The 17622-nt window shown below is 45.3% G+C and overlaps 1 protein-coding gene across 2 annotated transcripts in view; it reads left to right on the top strand.

Annotated features, from left to right (window-relative positions):
* ICE1 (interactor of little elongation complex ELL subunit 1) overlaps positions 1-17622 on the top strand; it is a 58335-nt gene that overhangs the window by 30735 nt on the left and 9978 nt on the right. The window contains exons 12-16 of one of the 2 annotated variants that reach the window (XM_077879633.1): positions 1692-2056; positions 4443-9236; positions 10477-10645; positions 13376-13536; positions 17345-17535. In XM_077879633.1, coding sequence (XP_077735759.1) covers positions 1692-2056; positions 4443-9236; positions 10477-10645; positions 13376-13536; positions 17345-17535 — 5680 coding nt within the window. Of the gene's footprint in view, positions 1-1691; positions 2102-4442; positions 9237-10476; positions 10646-13375; positions 13537-17344; positions 17536-17622 lie in introns of both variants that reach the window. The other variant, XM_077879632.1, reaches the window with a different exon arrangement.

Raw genomic sequence — 17622 nt, 5'->3', positions numbered from 1 at the left:
TAGTAGTCATATTTATCCTGAGCGCTTCATGTTGTTCAAGGTGTGAAAAAGGCTTTCCATTTAGTAATTTCATGTTTTTATTTAAAACAAACTATTTTGAGGGATAAGCGTATTGCATAATGTTAACTTTTTCAAGTAGAAAGGGAAAAAACATGACATCTTTGAAATCTTCAATCTTAAAACATACTTTTTAAAAATTTTTTTTTGTTTTTATATGAGAAATTTTACAAAAACAGTGCAGAGAATTCCCTTAGACTTCTCATCCAGATTCCTCTGAATTTAACCCTTGGCATAAGACTGTTAACCAAGCCAAAACTCACGTGGCTGTCTCCAGTTGTGTGTTATTCCCTGGACCCCCTGTTGCATGTCGTGCCCCCAGTTTGGCAGTTCCTCTGTGTCACTTTGTCCCATGTCTTTCCCACTTTGCAGAGAGGAAGTTTTGTAGGAAGCCTGTCAGTTTTGGCTTGTGTGCTGTTTTCTCATTTAGGTGAAGACTGTATTTACAGCGAGAACTCCACAGTAATGCCCTTGTGCTCTGCTCTGGGAGCGGTTTGGGGGGACGGATGACACGAGGTGGCGGTGGGACTGCTTGTTCGAGGCGGTGTCTGCCTGGTGGCTTCATCGTTAACATTACCATGAATTATCTTGAGAGAGACTCTTGGATACTGCACATAGTCTCTCTCTCTCCTGATCTAGCCCACTGATTTTAGCAGCCACTGACAAAGCCTGTGTGCCATGATTACTACTTAGTCTAATAGTGATTTTGTATTTCTCTCATTCCTTCTACATTAATTAATTGGAGTTTTTTCTTTTGTGCATTATAATTCATAACTACCATTCTTTATTTCATCGTTTAGATTGGTCCAGCTTTGGTTATTGGCACCGTCTTCAGGTTGACTCCTGGGCCCTTGAGGCATACCCTAACCTGTTTTGAGAACTTCTTTCTGCCTCATCAAGATATTTCAGGCCCAGTTGTCAGTCACATCACCAGGGAGTCTTGAGTCCTTATGTAAAACATATTTTTGAAGTTTTCAGGTATGACAAATGGTCATTTCCAGTTATTCCCCAAGACCCAAATATCTTCACTGACAATTCATACCATTGCAGTTCACCAAAATTGAGACACCCCCCTCCCCCCGCCCCCTGACCACTGGCTTTTTCCAATAGTTTTTGTATTGCTTGGTAATCCAAAGATTGTGCATGACTTGCGTCGAGTCCCATAATTTGAGCATTGTACGAGTATGGTTATTGGGTAGGCTTAACATTGACTGATGTTTGATTGCTTTTCAGACAGAGGAAATTATGTTCCCTGTCAGGCTCTGCACAAAGCTGTGTCTCCTAATGCTGCTGGTTGTATGGACAGATAGTTGCTGACAGAAGGAGCATGCTGTGCAAGCCTGTTCCCACCATCGCCATGCTTTTCTGCCCCTGTGCCTTACTGCCCCTGGGCCCCAGGCCTCACCTCCATCTGCCTGTCTGCCTTCCTGTCCTTGTTGTGAGGGAGGTGAGCCTACAGGAAGTGTGTTCAGGCCTTACAGGATAATCTGTAGGAAGGGATTGGTTGCCTTTTCAAAAATGTTTCTGCTTATTTGGATTTATTCAATAAAGCAAGCATATTGAACAGTTCGAATAATTTTTTTTAAGTTTTCTCAATATTCTGGATGTTTGGTATTTACTTTTCTCTTCTATAGAGAAACCTGCCAAAGAGACCCCCGGGCCCACGGAGTCCCAGGACGATGGTGCACCCCCTCCAGCGGGCAGCAGGCCTCTGAAAGCCGCACCTCTGCAGACATGCCTGGCGGAACTGTCCATGGAGATAGAGGGTGACTTCTCTGCATGTAGGCATGTGGGGAAAGAGGGGCCTGGTGGACCCGCTCACCATGATGACCACCTTTCTAATGAGGGCCGGCACCCGGAGCTTCCAGTGCCCCAGAATGACGAGGACATTACTGACTTCTCTGAACGGGATGCCTGTTTCGATGAAGATCTCCAAGCTGCAGTTGACTTCTTCAGACGCCCACCCCCACTCTTGTCTCCCGTGCCATCCCCCCCTCTGGTATCCTTACCACCCCTGAGCACTTTACCTTCTTCGCTCGCACCCGTGAGTTGGCAATCCTGACATGTTAGGCATACCCAGGGAATGGTGCTGCTCAGTGATACACAGGCCAGATTTTACTGGGGATGAATGTGAGAATATAATGGGGCCTGCTAGCGCTCTTTGGATCAATGTGGATCATAGGACATTTTTACTTTGTGTTATGGTGGCATTCTGCATGTCTTTATCCATAGTCCAATTCTAAGTCCCCGTGGAAGGACTGCCTGGCCCCTCACCCAGTGAATGATTTAAGTGCATGTTTGTGGGCATGGAGTTTTCTAGAGATGGGGAATCCATGTATGTAGCATGCAGGCCCACTAACCTATGTTGACCAAACTCCCTACTTTCACTTGATGAATTCATCTTTTGGTGTGTTTGTAGAATGGTTTATTGTAAATTCTTAGGAAGTTAGTCTTGATGAAGCAAGTTTGTATGCTTTTTGGCTTAAGGAGCAGATAAACGCATTGCTCTTTTGAGTCACTCCCTTTAAGGAAGCAGTGCATGTCTGTTCTGTTCCAGGGACTGTGCTGGGCCTGGGGACATGGCTGTTCTATTCCATAGATCCTTGACATAGGCCACGGTTACCACTTGGCTGGATCTTGTGTGGCATTTGGGCAGGACAGGGAGCAGGTGATTGCACAGCCGTGGTAGAAACTGCCAGGCTGGGGAAGCACACCTGCTGGAGAGGACCCACGCCAGAGGGTGGGTTTAGAGGGAGGCCAGGGAGAACAGGGATGCTCTGGGAAGACAGGACCCAGCTCAGTGTTCAGAGGGCGGGGCTGTTTCAGGTGGAGACGCTTTTTACACAGGGTCATGCAACTGGACATGAGCTTGTGCCAGAGAATGTCCACCCTTACCAGGTCTGCAAGGGCTGTCTGTGTCCCTTAGGACTTTCTATTTTATTCTAAGGCAGGGGGAAGTCTTTGGTGGATCCTGAGAAGGGGACTTAATGATAGATTTTCAATTGCAAGTTTCCATTTAGCTGCTGTGTGATCAAGTAGGGAGTGGGGATAGTCTGGCAGAGGCGAGAGCATAGAGGGAACAATCACCGACTTAATCAGCAGCTTCCAGTGTTCTTGACACCTCATTCCTGCAACAGCACTGGGGTTCAGAAGGTGGGGCTCTTCTGAGAAATGCTGAGGGTGAATGAGCAGCATTTGACAAGGTTTTCAGTGTGATGGTTAGGGGGGTGGAGGAGTCAGGGATGCTGGAAAGTAGCAAAGAAAGGAAGCCCTGCGTGGATGGGAAGGTGCTGTGTCAGATGTGGATCCAGGGTATGCATAGGGCCTCCAAGGGGGCACGCAGTTGGATTGTAGACCCACAGGCATGGCACTCAGAAGGAGGCCCTGGTGGGCCCAGACAGAAGAGCACTGTAGCGTTTGGGTGTAACAGATGCCATGGGACTTGAGGTTGTTGAGTGCAGGTGTGTAGAAGAGAATGAGGTTCCAAATGGAATCCTGGGGACCTGTCAACCTGTATGTGACTACATAGGAGGAGAGGAAAGGAGGTCAAAAACAAGTGACAGGACAATGGAGGGAGCCCAAGAACTCAGGGGAGGAAAGCATTTTGTTAGTAGGAGCAAGTGTACATGAACTCTGTTACTCACCAGTCCCCTGTCTCCCTCATGGAACAGGGCCAGACAGTGGAGAGGCCAGCACTTTTGGTGGGCTGTTTAATGGGGGCATTTCTGCCAAGACCGCAGGGGCTACCCAGGGGCCTTCTGGAGCAGAGATGGAGAGCAGGCTGTGTGGGAAGGAGCAGTGTCTGTGTGCATACTGTTGAAAGAAGCAGAGTCTGTCCACTTGGTAGGAGCATCCCAGATGCAGCCTAGGCATGAGGAACTGTAGGTACAAGATATCTACAGGATGTCACCCGAAGTGGTGGCCAGTCCTGCTGGGCTGGAGCTGGACACCTGCAGAGGAGTGGCCTGGAAGCAGGAGGACTAGAGGCTCTGCCTCCAGAGTTGGACACCTTTCATGCCAGGAAATGGGGAGGAATTGCTGGAGAGAGTAGGAATGTCTGGCCCTTTGGAGAATAGTCCTAGGTCTGTTGTGGGAGGAGCGAGCGGTCGGAGTGACGGCAACTCGGGCAGACCACTCAGGGCAAAGGCAAGGCAACTTTGTGCTCAGACTGCACCTTGCCTACCCAGTGGGTTTCAGACGGGGAACTACCCTCTCCTCAGATGTATTTTAAAGGATTCTTTAGGAATGCATTTAATTGGTGGTTATGCGGAGTCAGTTCAATTAGTATTTAACAAGAATTACTTTTTCAATGCGTTTGATAGATGGGTATGTTTAGTTGGTTTGATTGATATTTAACTAATAAGAATAATTTATTCATTTTTAAGGAAACCTACTTTGGAGAGTATACAGATTCCAGTGATAACGAATCGTCCCATAATAGAAATTCTCCTGAGTCTGTTTCAGAAGATGAGACGTCTGGATCACAGTATTTTGGTTCGTCCAGAAAAAGTAAAGGAAGTAGTGGTACCTGGGAGGAAAAGCCGAAATCACATGAAGCCAGCCAAGCCCTAACTACATTGGAAGTCAACGAAGTGACAACTGTTGGGTTCGGGACATTTACAGCAACACTTCAGCCTTCAGCCACATACTCCTTAGCTCATGAGAAACATCGGATGGTGTCATCTGAATCCACTAGTGGTGGGAGAAGAGGCATTTTAGACGAAGCACAGAGACAGAGAGAGGTTAAGGAGGTGGATAAGTCGGTGCAGACAGAGAACACACTTCACGAACCTATCAGAAACGTGTGTGTGGAGATGTTGTCTGGCAGCCGGGCACAGGGCAGGGGAGCAGCCCCCCAGAAGTCTGACGTGTGTTCTTCCCCACTTGGCAAGAGGCCATTCAGTGAGCTCACAGAATCTGAAGGAGAAACCCTACTATCTGAAATGATAGGATCACCCAAATCACAATTTACAAAGTGGACACTAACTAATGATATCCCTCTGGAATCGGATCATATGTCCATTTCTGACCATTTTCAGGGAATGTGTAGAGTACTGGGAAAGGAGAGGGATGTTCCAGGGTTTGTTTTAGGAGCATCACCTGAACCAGAGGACGATACAGGTGACGTGGCGGGTGCCACAGGGCTTGGCATTGACGCCAGGCTTTCTTCCTCTTCTACCTCGGGAACATCGTCTGTCTGCAGTGGCTCCCCGTCTTCCTCTACTGTCAAGTATGCTCATGATCTGCACATTCCTGCCCAAGTTAGCCCCCTGGAACTGCATCACTCTGAACAAAAGTTACAAGCTGAAACCTTGAATGTGCTAGTTCTGCAGCCTGAGCCCCCAGAGTGTCCTGCCAGAGAGAACCATCTGGAGAATAGCTTGTGTGCTTTGAGCCCTGAGTTGGGAACATCAAATTTTAATCGGAGTAGCAGTGAGGCCGAGTGCACAAACGTTGTGAAAGGCATGCCCAAAGTCTGTTCGCTTCCACAGTCAGTATTTATAAAAGCTATGAAAGAAGCACAGTGTGGAAGTCAGGGCCCCAGAACTGAGCTCCCCCTCACTCGGGCGGATTCCACACCATTGCTAGAGTCTCAGTGCAGCCTGACCAAGAGTGGATTTGGTTTTGTTAAAAGCCCTTCGTGGCACCATACTGATCTGTTAAGGAGAGGTGGGGAAGAAAGGCTGAGAGCTAAGTCAGAACATGAACAGAAGACTAACCATCAGGTACAAAAGGCAGTGCCATCCTTAGAAAGTAGAGGATCCACACCCAGGCATGAACATGCTGGAGAAAATAACCCTGTGACGCTCAGAGCTACTGCATCTCTGTTGCCTAACCAAGTGTCAGTGATCACCAAGCAGACCAGGCCCGAGATGGTGTCCAGCACTAGATGGGAGCCCTGGGGGCGGCAGAGGACTGAGCCTGTCTTCACAACAGCACATGCCAGTCCTGGGGCTGCTCCGACAGCCTCTGTTGCCGGATGTGCCAGAGAAAGAGAGGACACGGCACAGAGTGCCCAGGGGGTGACTGCTACTGAAGGGACCTCACCGCAAGTTTCTGCCTCATGGAGAAAATTAGCATTCAGTTTTCCTAGTGATTCTTTACCAGTTGGAATTTCTCACTGTTCCACAAATAGCAAACTGTCTTTCTCTTCTGAAAACATCCCAGTCCAAAGCCAAAGCATCATGATGGAAGCCTCAGCGCAGGAAGCAGCACGGAAGCAAAGTTTGCTCCTTCATGCCACAGATCTGGACTCATCTGGGCCACATGCAGATGGACCTCCTCCAGCTGCAGAAGTGCCAGTGTCCAGAAGCTTTCCTGCTGACAATGTAGCCTATGGGGGCCCGGGCAGATCTAGTGGGGAGGCCCTGGCCGTCCCAGAGGATGCTCCTCGTGTCCGGCAGAGCCTGAAGGAGCCACCGGAGCTGCCATCTCAGACTCCTGGTGGTGCTTCTCAAGATGCAGGCGCTGCAGGGACCGTTCTTCCATGCACAATTCTCAGAAAAGATGAAGAGACACGTGCTATCCCCTTGGGTGGCCTCGCCGGGGCCCTGTGTTACACTGGCATTCGGGAGACAGGAGGTGGCGACACAGAAGTGGAGGAGAGTGAGGCACCTAGCTGCAGTGAGGGGGAGAGTGAGCCCGAGGCTGCAATGGGGGACAGACAACAAAGGATGGCCTTTGCTTCCAGAAAAGGTTTAGGAGGTCCAGGTGCTGGTACAGCCGAGCCCAGGCCTTCCGTCGAGGTGGGGTGTCTGACCTCCGCGCTGCAGGATTTCAACATCAGTACCCTGTCAGAGATCGATGGACTCTCCACATCAGAGGTCGTGATGTTTCTTGAAAGTTGTCAGTTAAGAGATTATAGCTCAGGGGACTCTGTGTCAGAATGTTCTAGCAAAGGAACTTTCAATAAAGAAATGAACAAAGATTTAAAGACAGGTGAACTATCAGGAGAAAAATACAGAAAGCAGCTCTGCGAAGAAGAAACACTTGGAACCTCCGAAGAGTGGATTGAATCCGAGGAGGATGACGGTCCCTTGAGCACGAGTCAGCTCACCCGGCAGTCCCTGGATACGCTGTCCGAGGTCCTCACCAGGATTGGACAGGAGCTTCAGACCAGCTGTGGGAGCTCTCCTGGCAAAGATGCTGGTAGTTTACTGCTCTTAAATATGCACGACAGCGTGACGGCTACCCCTGTCAGAGAGCATGCCCCACCTCAGGAGGCGACTGGCTTCCCACCACACCCTTCAGGTACATCGCCTCCAGCCGGCATGGCCAGCAAGGGCCGTTCACCTGCCAGCAGCACCTCGAGTAACAAAGTCACTCTGGGCAGTCCTAAAGGAGATCCCGAGGTCACCAGCCCAGTTTGCGGTGGGGCAGAGGTTATGTCAGAACTAGCAGAGCCCTCACCCCAGCGTTCTGACTCTGCGGCAGGGCCGACCACCGAGGGCAATGCTGAGGATGGGACAGAAACGACATTTCAGTGTCAGATATCAACAGTGACCTCCGAAGTTATAAACGTTCTGATCAATAAGGATCAGAATCTTGTCATTGAGAAGGGGGACCACTGGACCATCATAAATGGGGTAGCTCTCATGCCAAATGTGGACCAGGTCATACTGTGTGACACTCCTGAAGACATCCCTGTTTCCCCAGATCGGGGAGGCCTGGGATCTGGCTTCATTTCCATTACTTCCATAGAGAAGTCCCCAGAGACCGAGCCCCCTGACCCTCCATTTCAGGAGCCGCAGTGCGGTAGCAGCCTGTCCTGTGCCCAAGAGGAGATTTCTAGCAGCAGCCAGAGCACCAACTTTGATAAGAGTCGTTTGCGCAACAGGCCTGTCAAACCTAGTGTGAGGATTAGTTCTGAAATCTACGATCAGAATTTTGAGTCTCAGCCTGTTGCATCTGATCACACATACTTTAACTCAAAACTAGAGCCATTCAGCAAAAATAAGAATCGATCGAAGATTTCAAACAAAGAGCCGTCAAACAAGCCAGCAAAGGCATTGGCATCAAGCCGAGTTGAAACTACTCAGAGTGAAGGTTCTCAGTCGTTTTCAGGGGAAAGAGAGAACACCAAAACTCCGAGAACTCAGACGCAGACCATCCTAGCCAATGCTGACACGTCGACACCTACAGACTGTTCTGATACTCTGAGTAAAATCCGGCAAGAGGTGGGCCCCCCCCTGCCACCCTTGCTCGCTCCTTTGGTCGCTACACCTCCAAGGACTTCGCAACCAGTTTCTCCTCTGATAGCTTCCTCTCCCTCCTCACCTACTTCTCCTATTGGCCAGATGTCCCCCTTATGTGAAATCCCAGTGCCTCCAATGATGTCTCCTTTGCCGGAAGAGCCGGGCTGCCCCTCTCCCCCATGCACATCCCCGTCCCCATCCACCGCACCAGCGGGCGAGAGGATATTGTCATCACCCTTGCAGTTTTGTGCCGCGACCCCAAAGCATGCTCTCCCTGTGCCTGGCCGTCTCCCCACCTTGGCATCTGCACACACGGCTGTGGCCGGACCCCAGGAAAACTCCGTTAAAATCCTTGACACCATGTACCCAGAGTTGTCTGCTAGGGCCCGCACCCTCAACATCCTCAAAGGAAATATCCAGCTTACTCGAGGTACACCTGCGGACCTTAAGAACTTACCAGGGCCAGTCAGCGCCATAACAGGATTCAAGGCAATCACATCGACCTCGACCGCCTTTGTTAAGACGGGGGGCAGCGCTGGGAGTGACTGTCATCAAGATAAGTGCAGAGATGGGGGGACTCGCCAGGATGCAGGTGTGAAAAGGACGTTGTCCACATCCACACCGAGGAGTGCCAAAAGATTGCGGCTGGACAGTGGGTCCCCAGAACCAGAGATGGGGGGTGCCCCTGCAGAAGGAGCCAGCAAGCCCCCTCGGAGGAACCCCTCTCGAGCTGAAGGCATGACAACAGAGGAAGAAAGTTCCCTATTGACTGTCAGTACGGTTTCACAGTTGCCTCCAAACCCAAAAGAAACTGTAGAGTCTCACGACAAAGCCATAGCTGATGCGCTGAAGAAGATCGCAGAGTCGTCTTTTGATCTCTTACCTGTCATTCGGAGTCACGTCTATGTGGGAAACATCTCCAAAAAGCCCGTAATGAGAGATCAAGAAAAGGAAGTTGTTTATGAATTTAGCACAACCAAAAAGGTATGTGACTGCTTTTCTTTAAGTGCGTTAGGAATTGCATGTCCTGAGACACAGGATGTCTGCTTTTAGCAAAGTGGTAGATTACCCTGAACAGAAATTTCATTTCAGAGATCAGCAGTTATCCATACAAATGTGATCTATACTTCGTTTCTAGGTAGCATCTTGTACGCTTTAGATGTGATAAGACATTGGCGATTTGATAATTTGTATTCATCAAATAGCTTAAAATTTGAAGACATAAAAGTATCTGTCAGGACTACAGTTGTATATTTCCCATCAATTCTGGCATGTTTAAAGGCTCAAAATGATTTGCTTCAAAGCGTGGAATTATTCTCCCATAACAGATTCTTTCTTTTCCATGAATAGTGCATACACGTTTGGGAGTCTGAGTGTCTTCCAGAAAGAGCCTGGGGTTTCCCCCGTCCCTCCTTTAAAGAATGTCACAATGAAACCGGAACAGATGCTGGCTTCAAGATAGGGACAGTTAAAGTGGGAGGATTGTGCAGGTCCACATACATGGGTTATTAGGACTTCTACAGGGTTTTATTTTCCAAGTATGTCGACACCTTGTGTGGATTATTTTCAGTGCCCCACGGATCCTGCTCTATTGGTTGTCTGCACATCCTTGGAGTCATAATGGTAGAAATAGTGTATATTTTTCTTAGATTACCTACTTTGGCAAAGAATAGAGAGTAGTACAAACTGCTTTGAAAAGATACTTATTTTCATATGAACTAATGGATCAAATTATTTAATTCCCTTCTTTCTAAGTAGGAAGAATGTTGCCCATTTTTAAGATCTAAACAGGATAAATGTGTATAGGGCACATCGGAGTTCAGAAAACAAGAGTGGGAGAAGAATCTGAGTGGGTGTGATACACATACACAGAATTATTTTGGCTAAAACTAAGAAAGTGTATACTTGGTTGGAGTTGTGGCAGCGACTGTAAGCAGGCAGGCGTGTTTGGACATGGCCTCTGGCACCTGCAGGCAGCCTCCTGCTTTGGTCCTCTTGCCCCCCCCCCCCCCCCCATACCTGGACAGTGGAGGGGAGGGGAAGCTCACTGGGCTGAGTAAAGCAGATGGCTTGCCACAGTGACTGCTCTCTACTTGCTAATACAGTACATGTTTTATGGTTCTAATAGATACTTAATTTTGTAGCTTTTAGCTATTCTCTAATAGGCAAAAGAAATCAGTGTACATTGCCTTTTCTTTTCTTTTTTTTTTTTCTCCCAATCCAGCATTTAGCTGAGTGCTTGCTTCACTCGATTCTCTCAGAACTAAAAATTCAGAAGATATCTATGGAGCGTAATTACATTCATGCCCTCTGCAGAGTGTATGTGGGTATTTGTCGGCAACTTGGGGACTTGGAAAGAGCTCGCTTGTTTTGCTACAGCCTACTTAAGGAAGGTACGTTTAGATAGTGACGTTTCTATATTGGCAATCTACTACTGCTTTTTTATCTCATTATTATACTGGGAGACCTGTATTTGCAGCTAAGTCATTACTGTGTATCTTTTAAAATCGTGTTAATGTTTGTGCATTTACTAGAGGACATGAAGAGCCTAGCTGTACCAACTGTGCCTGGTTTTCAATGGGAGAATTCCTCATATCAGCACATACGTTTCCACTTGTGTATATAATCGAGGATCTCTCATTACTGCCTGTCTCATTCTAGTGCTGCTGCTGAAAAGTCAGAGATAGGCCACACAGCGTAAGGGACTGAATGTAAAGTCAGTGACAGATCACACTGCGGTGTCACTGGCTGGAAAAGGCAGAAACCCTAAAATAGAGCAGTGAGCCCACAGCGAAAAGAGGAGCAGAGAGAGGTGGATGGAGGGCTCTCCTGGGATCCCCATCTCCCTTCCCCTCTTTCCATCCCCACTAACGGGTCAGATCGGGAGTCATCCTTCGTAAAAGCACATCCTCAGTAGAAACCTTTGTAAACAGGGAAATGATACACAAATGCATTTAATTTCACATCAGAAAGTCTTCTCTTGATGAAGGTCTTTCATCCTAATAGTGTGTTATTCACAGGGCTTGTAAAGCATGTAATGGAATGTGCCCATTGTGTGCAGACCTGTGAATGGGGCTGCCGTCTGTTGCCCTCTTCTTTTCTTTGTTTATTCTTTCGGTCATTGGTGGACTCAATAGTAGTTCACAGGGTGCACACTGGGCATTAAGGCCTGGACAGCGACCAGAACCAGATGCAGACACGTCTGTGTAGCGGGGCCTTTGTTTGCTGGTCGCATGACACTGTGCATGTGGGGCTCCTTGGAGGTGAGCAGTAGCAAGGTGAGCAGCATGGACTCTGCTGGGCCCTCACTGAGGTTCTGTTCTTGTCAAACGCCACCAGCCCACTCTCCTGTCCGGCTTAGGGGCCGCAGATCTCTCCATGGGGAAGCTGACCTTCACATTTCGGGGCTCACAGTAGTTCATGGGTTCCCACAGTCAGTTTTATCCTGCACCCTCCTGGCTTTTCCTTCATGGTGCTTATGCCCCTTTACCTTGTATCCTAAACCCTTCTTTTTGCAGTTTCTCCTCCACTAGACTGTGTGCTCTGTAAGGGCAGAGATTTTGTTCTCTCGTCTCCCCAGAAAAAAATGCATTATATGTAGTCATTGAGGATCTGTTGTGTGAGGGACTGTGCTGTGGAAGGGGATTTGTGAGTCTCTGGGGTAGAGAAGCTTTCCTTGTCAGTGGCTTCTGAACTTGAGATATGAAGATGCCAATAAGTGCCTACAAGAAAGTGAGAGAGAAGATGCCAGGCAAATGAAGCAGCACGTGGAGAGGCCCTGAGGTGGGAGGACATAGTACCACACAGACCCCAGATCTCAGAAATCACAGCTCAGAATTGCACAGTGAGCTACTGCTTTGACATAGCCATTCTTTAAACACAAGACCTGACTTCATGCCAAACAGGGTAAAAATCTGTTTTGCCTGGCACAGCCATGTTGCAAAACACTGACAGTTTCTTATAAAAATATTCATTTATTGAATGACCCAGAAATCCCCCTCGTAGGCCCTTAGCTAACCCAAGTAGAGACATACTCTCACCTAGACTGGTACTGAGACACGGCATTTTCATTGGCAGCAGCCCAGAGCTGGAGATAGACGTCCGTCAGTGGATGAGAGGAGAACATTCAACTGATTGATATGTGCTATCAGTCAGTTGAATACTAGTTAGCCACACAACATGAGGGACTCCAGATATGTGTGGCAACATGGGTGAGTCGTAGAAACACTCTGCTGAGTCACGGAGCCAGACAAAAGAGAGCACGTGCTATCTGAAAGCATTTGAGGAAAGGCAGCTAAATTATGGTGGCAGTGAGCAGATCAGGGTTGTCTGTATCTGGGGTGAAGTGATGCCCTGGGTGGGTTAGACCACGGGAATTTGGGAGGATGGAAATATTTTATGTATTGCTTGTGGTGGGGGTGACATGGACATATTCATTCATCAAAATTCATCAGACTGTATGTGAGCTGCATGTGGGTTAGGTCGATCAAACAAACAAAGCCAAATGTAGGAAAGAACATTTACAGTAGAAGACTGTCATCCATAATGTATACAAACATCTCTTCAAATCAAAAGCCTTTTCTATGTTTCACAGGTGAGTTCTTACAGATGCATAAAAAATAGACTGAATTGACACTTCACAAATGGGAAGGTTCTAGGTTTGTGGAAGTCTGAAGAGCTAAGTTTGCCTTTACTTCACATTTTGAATTCTGTGGCTCTTTTCATACTACAGTGGGGTATATCTGGGTATTATGTTTCAATTTTAATTAAAGAGGGTTTGCTAAAGGGAAGGAGTTGTGGGAGAAAGAAGCAGGGCCTCATCAGGCACCTACCTCCCTTCAGTGTTAGGAGGCCTTACAAGGCACTAGTGAAATTATTAAAATGTGGGGACGTCTGGGTGGCTTAGTGGTTGGGTGTCTGCCTTTGGCTCAGGGCATGATCTCAGTCCCGGGATCGGGTCCTGTGTCGGCCTCCTTTTGAGGAGCCTGCCTCTCTCTGTGTCTCTCATGAATAAAATAAAATAAAATCTTAAAAAAAAAAAAAAGAAATTATTAAAATGTATTCTTAGCTTGTAATTTATTCACTTGGTCAGACATAAAGGTTTATTGTCTTTTTTCTCATAGATTTTCCAGAGTCTGAAAAATTGACTTTGTTCATTGCAAACATGTGGCATGATATATTTATTTCCCAATCGGTGATTAATAAGGCAATGCAGTTGGTTGCCAGGCAACGTGCTAAAGGAGAGGTTCGGAACTGTTTGAGAGCCTTTCTCAACTGGGAAAAGGTGAGGTGTTTTTTGTTTTTGTTTTTGTTTTTGTTTTTTTTTAATTTCTAAATCATCAGACCTTGCTTGTAGCTCTTGCATTCAGTTTTGTATTTACTGTTGAATTAGTTTATGAACATTTGAGAGACACAACTCTTATTATTAGATCCTTTAAAAATACCACTTTAGCCTAAGTGCAAGCATTTAGTTTGGAAAATATGCATGAGGCACTTTGGGAAGAATTACAGATGTAGGTGTTGTGTTCATTTAACAAGAGTATATCTTGTTCACTGTTTATAACTGATGAGGTCCATGTATGATGTATGTGTGTGTATGTGTGTAGTGCATCTGCAGGGCTCAAAGGTGAGAAATGCCATTTCAACTCCTTCCTGGTTGATTTTTCTCAATGTAATATTCTCTACTTTTCTTTTTAGTTGATGGCATTTTTATTTAAGTATTTTGATCCTGTGAGTTCTTTTCCCTTTTTTTATTATTTTCTTTGCTAAGTGCTGATATACCTACTGTCTAGATTGGTGTTCTTTTCTATCACGGCTGTTTATCTAGTGAGAATCTTTGGAGGTTGAGTTGGCAACCACTGTTGTCACTACAGGGGTACACACTAAGAAGAGATGTTGAATTCAGTGAGGGGTTGACCTTGATTGGTTTTTATTTTTTATTTGTTTATTTGGAAAGAGAGAGCGTGTGTGCGTGCGCGCATGTGTGTGCAGGAGGAGAGGGAGAGAGAATTTTTTTTTTTTTTTTTTTTTTTTTTAAGAAAGAGAGACTGAGCCAGCGAGATGTAGGAGGGGCACAGGGGAGAGGGAGAGAGAATCCCAAGTTGACTCTGATGTGGGGCTTGATCCCACATGATCCCACGACCTTGAGATCTTGACCTGAGCTGAAATCAAGAGTCAGATGCCCAACTGACTGAGCCACAGAGGTGCCCCGACTTCTAATTTCTTACAGAAAGTAAAGGAAAGGACTCTTGATGAACACAAAATAAGGAAATATTGAAAACCATGTCTGTAATCATCTCTTTAGCAACTCCTCTATACGAATCCGAGTGTAGTCCTGGGAGCACTGTCCGATTCCAGTCAGCCACTTAGAAGACCCCTTCCACCTCCTGTCACTGTTGGCCACAGTCCCACCCCTTCCCACTACCTGCAGGGCTCCTCCCCCAGGTTCCTGCAGGCGGACTTGCATCTGCTTAGTCCTGCTTGTGCACTGAGGATAAAACCAGATATGACAATTTGATGATAAAAGATTTTATAAAGAGAAAAGAATTTTAATAAATGTATTTGCTTTATATCATGTCAAATAAAAATATAAAGTCAAAGTATAAAAAATGAGTAATACTTGGGCTAGAAATTACCTGGGTTATAATGAAAAAGACTTCCAGATCTTCTGTCACAGAATTCAGTAGATCCAATAGATAAAATGAGTAGAATCAGTGGAATTCAATAATATAAAATGTAAACCTGAAGAGTATGTATTTCTTTGTGTGTCTGTGTCACATTTACAAAACCAGTCCTGATCTTGGCCACACACACACACAAAAAACCCTTAATTTTTAAAAAGTAAAGATTCCATACTCAAAATTCTCTGGTAGTAATTCAGTGAAACAGATTCCATAAACATTACTTGAAAGTTGGCATACATGTTGCTGGACAATCTGGGAATAAAAAGGAACTCAAAATTAAAATCAGTGTTTTAAAAGTTATTGAGGGGATCCCTGGGTGGCTCAGGGGTTTAGTGTCTGCCTTTGGCCTGGGGCGTAATCCTGGAGTCCCGGGAACAAGTCCCATGTTGGTCTTCCTGCATGGAGCCTGCTTCTTCATCTGCCTCTGTTTCTGTGTGTCTCATGAATAAATCAATTAAATAAATAAATAAATAAATAAATAAATAAATAAATAAATAAATAAATAATAAAGTCATTGAAAAGGAAAACCCTTCGTACTAAAGATCTCTAGTTTTTGCAAGATTTATTAAGATAGTTTCAATGTTTTCATTATTAAATAAATAATAATAAAATGCCTGATAAAGATTTTAAAAAATAAATGTCTGAGAAGGAATCTAGGAAAAAAAAGGAATAGAGTTTAATGAAGCAGAGAACAAAAAACACATAGAAAAAAAACCCATTGCCTAAGAAATAGTAACAAAACAGCTCCTAGGTCAGACTAATGAAAAAAAAAAGAGAGAAACTATTGAGGATTTCAAAAACAAGAAAGAAAACAGACTCCAGATGTAGGAGGAAGGTTGAGAAGACCACCACCCTCGACTCTAGTGCAGGATTGGAAGCTGAGGATGATTTCTTAGCAAAATAAAAATGATCAAACTGGGTTTCAGAGATGGAACACTTGAAACCAGTTGTTTTGATTATCATGAAAGAAGTGGAAATGTTGATAAAAAACTTACTGTATAAAAAGCATGTGTAGATTACATCTGAATTTTACCTAATCTTTTGAAGAACCAAATAATTCCCAGTCTTTGGCAAGTATATGAAAAGAGTAAAAGCTTTCTGTTTATTTTTTATTTGTTGACTATTATTACTTTCTTATGTAGGCTCCACGACCAGTGTGTAGCCTAGTGTGGGGCTTGAACTCAAGACCCTGAGTTCAAGACCTCAGCTAAGATCAAGAATTTGGACATTCACCCAACTGAGCCACCCAGGCACCCCTCTTTATTTTTAATAACAAAACCCAATTTTAAAAAATTGCACAAGTAAGAAAAAATTATAAATCCACTGCTAGTTCTTTGTTTAAGAGAAGTCAATTAATGTCCATACAAAGACATGTTACATGCACGTTCATAGTAGCATTATCCCGTGTAGCCTGAGACTGGAATAGCCCAGATGTCTGTCAGGAGGTGAGTAGATAAATGGATTGGTCCATCATGTAAAGGATAATCCTCAGCAACAGGAAGGAGTGTTCATCGATTGGTAGGTATAAGAGTGCAGGTACCTATCAGCACACATCTACAACTGTGAAAGAAGCCAGACAGAGGAGTCTAGTAGTAGCTGATTCAATTGTATGAATTTCTACGAAAAGACTGATAACTAAAGTCAGAGGATGATAGAATTTGAAGAACTTTTTTAAAGTTTAAAAAATATTATTATAACTTTATAACTTTAATTTTCTAATTTGAGATAATAAAAACTTGTGTTTCTGTCGGGATTGCAGCTAATCTCCTTTCTACCTGACTAGATTATGCATCCTGCCTGCAGCCTTTTTTTTTTTTTTAAGATTTTATTTGAGAGAGAGCACACAAGTGTGGAAGCACAGGCAAAGTGAGAGGGAGAAAGAGTCTCAACTACAAAACCCAACTGGGGGCTCGACCTTAGGACCTTGAGATCATGACCTGAGCCCAACCCAAGAGTTGGCTGTTTAAGTTGACTCCAGGCTTGGAGCTTTTTTTATCTGGCCTACCAACCTCTGTGCTTATAATCGTTTTAGGACAAGTGTTATGATTAAGATAAACATAGTTCCTTATTCAAATACAACTTTAAAAAAGTGTCTTTTGAGGCACCTGGGTGGCCTAGCAGTTGATTGTCTGCCTTTGGCTCAGGTCATGATCCCAGGATTCTGGGATCGAATCCTGCATTGGGCTCCCTGCATGGAGCCTGCTTCTCCCTCTACCTGTGTCTCTACCTCTCTTTGTGTGTGTCTCATGAATAAATAAGTAATATCTTAAAAAAAAAAAAAAGAAAAAGTGTTTAAAATTAAATGGTTATTCATCTGATGCTTGTAACGCTCTGAGATTACTAACACAAGATCTGTAACATTTGAAACTCTGAATTATATTTTGTTTTTTTCCTTTTTTCATTTGCTAGAATGCTCCTGTGGATGTGGGTTTCATGGTTTCTAAGCTGCTTTTGACCATACAGTTGTGTCCAAAAACAGAGTTTCAGTCCAGTGAAAAATTTGGTGAAGACTTAAGTGATAACACTTGGGAGTACATATTTGCCATTGATCTGCTTTGTTGCCATCAGAAGTGGATTTGGACACATGATAACATTATAAGGTACAGGGCTGTTTTGCTAACTGAAAGTTGGGTTCTTGAATTGGATGGTAGCTGGTCGAATGGTTGCTGACTTGTGGTTTGAATAGT

The sequence above is a fragment of the Canis aureus genome, chromosome 31 (genome assembly GCF_053574225.1).
Source record: "Canis aureus isolate CA01 chromosome 31, VMU_Caureus_v.1.0, whole genome shotgun sequence".
NCBI lineage: Eukaryota > Metazoa > Chordata > Mammalia > Carnivora > Canidae > Canis > Canis aureus.
The sequence above is the reverse complement of the archived record's forward strand: the minus strand, read 5'-3'. Positions and strand labels throughout refer to the sequence as shown.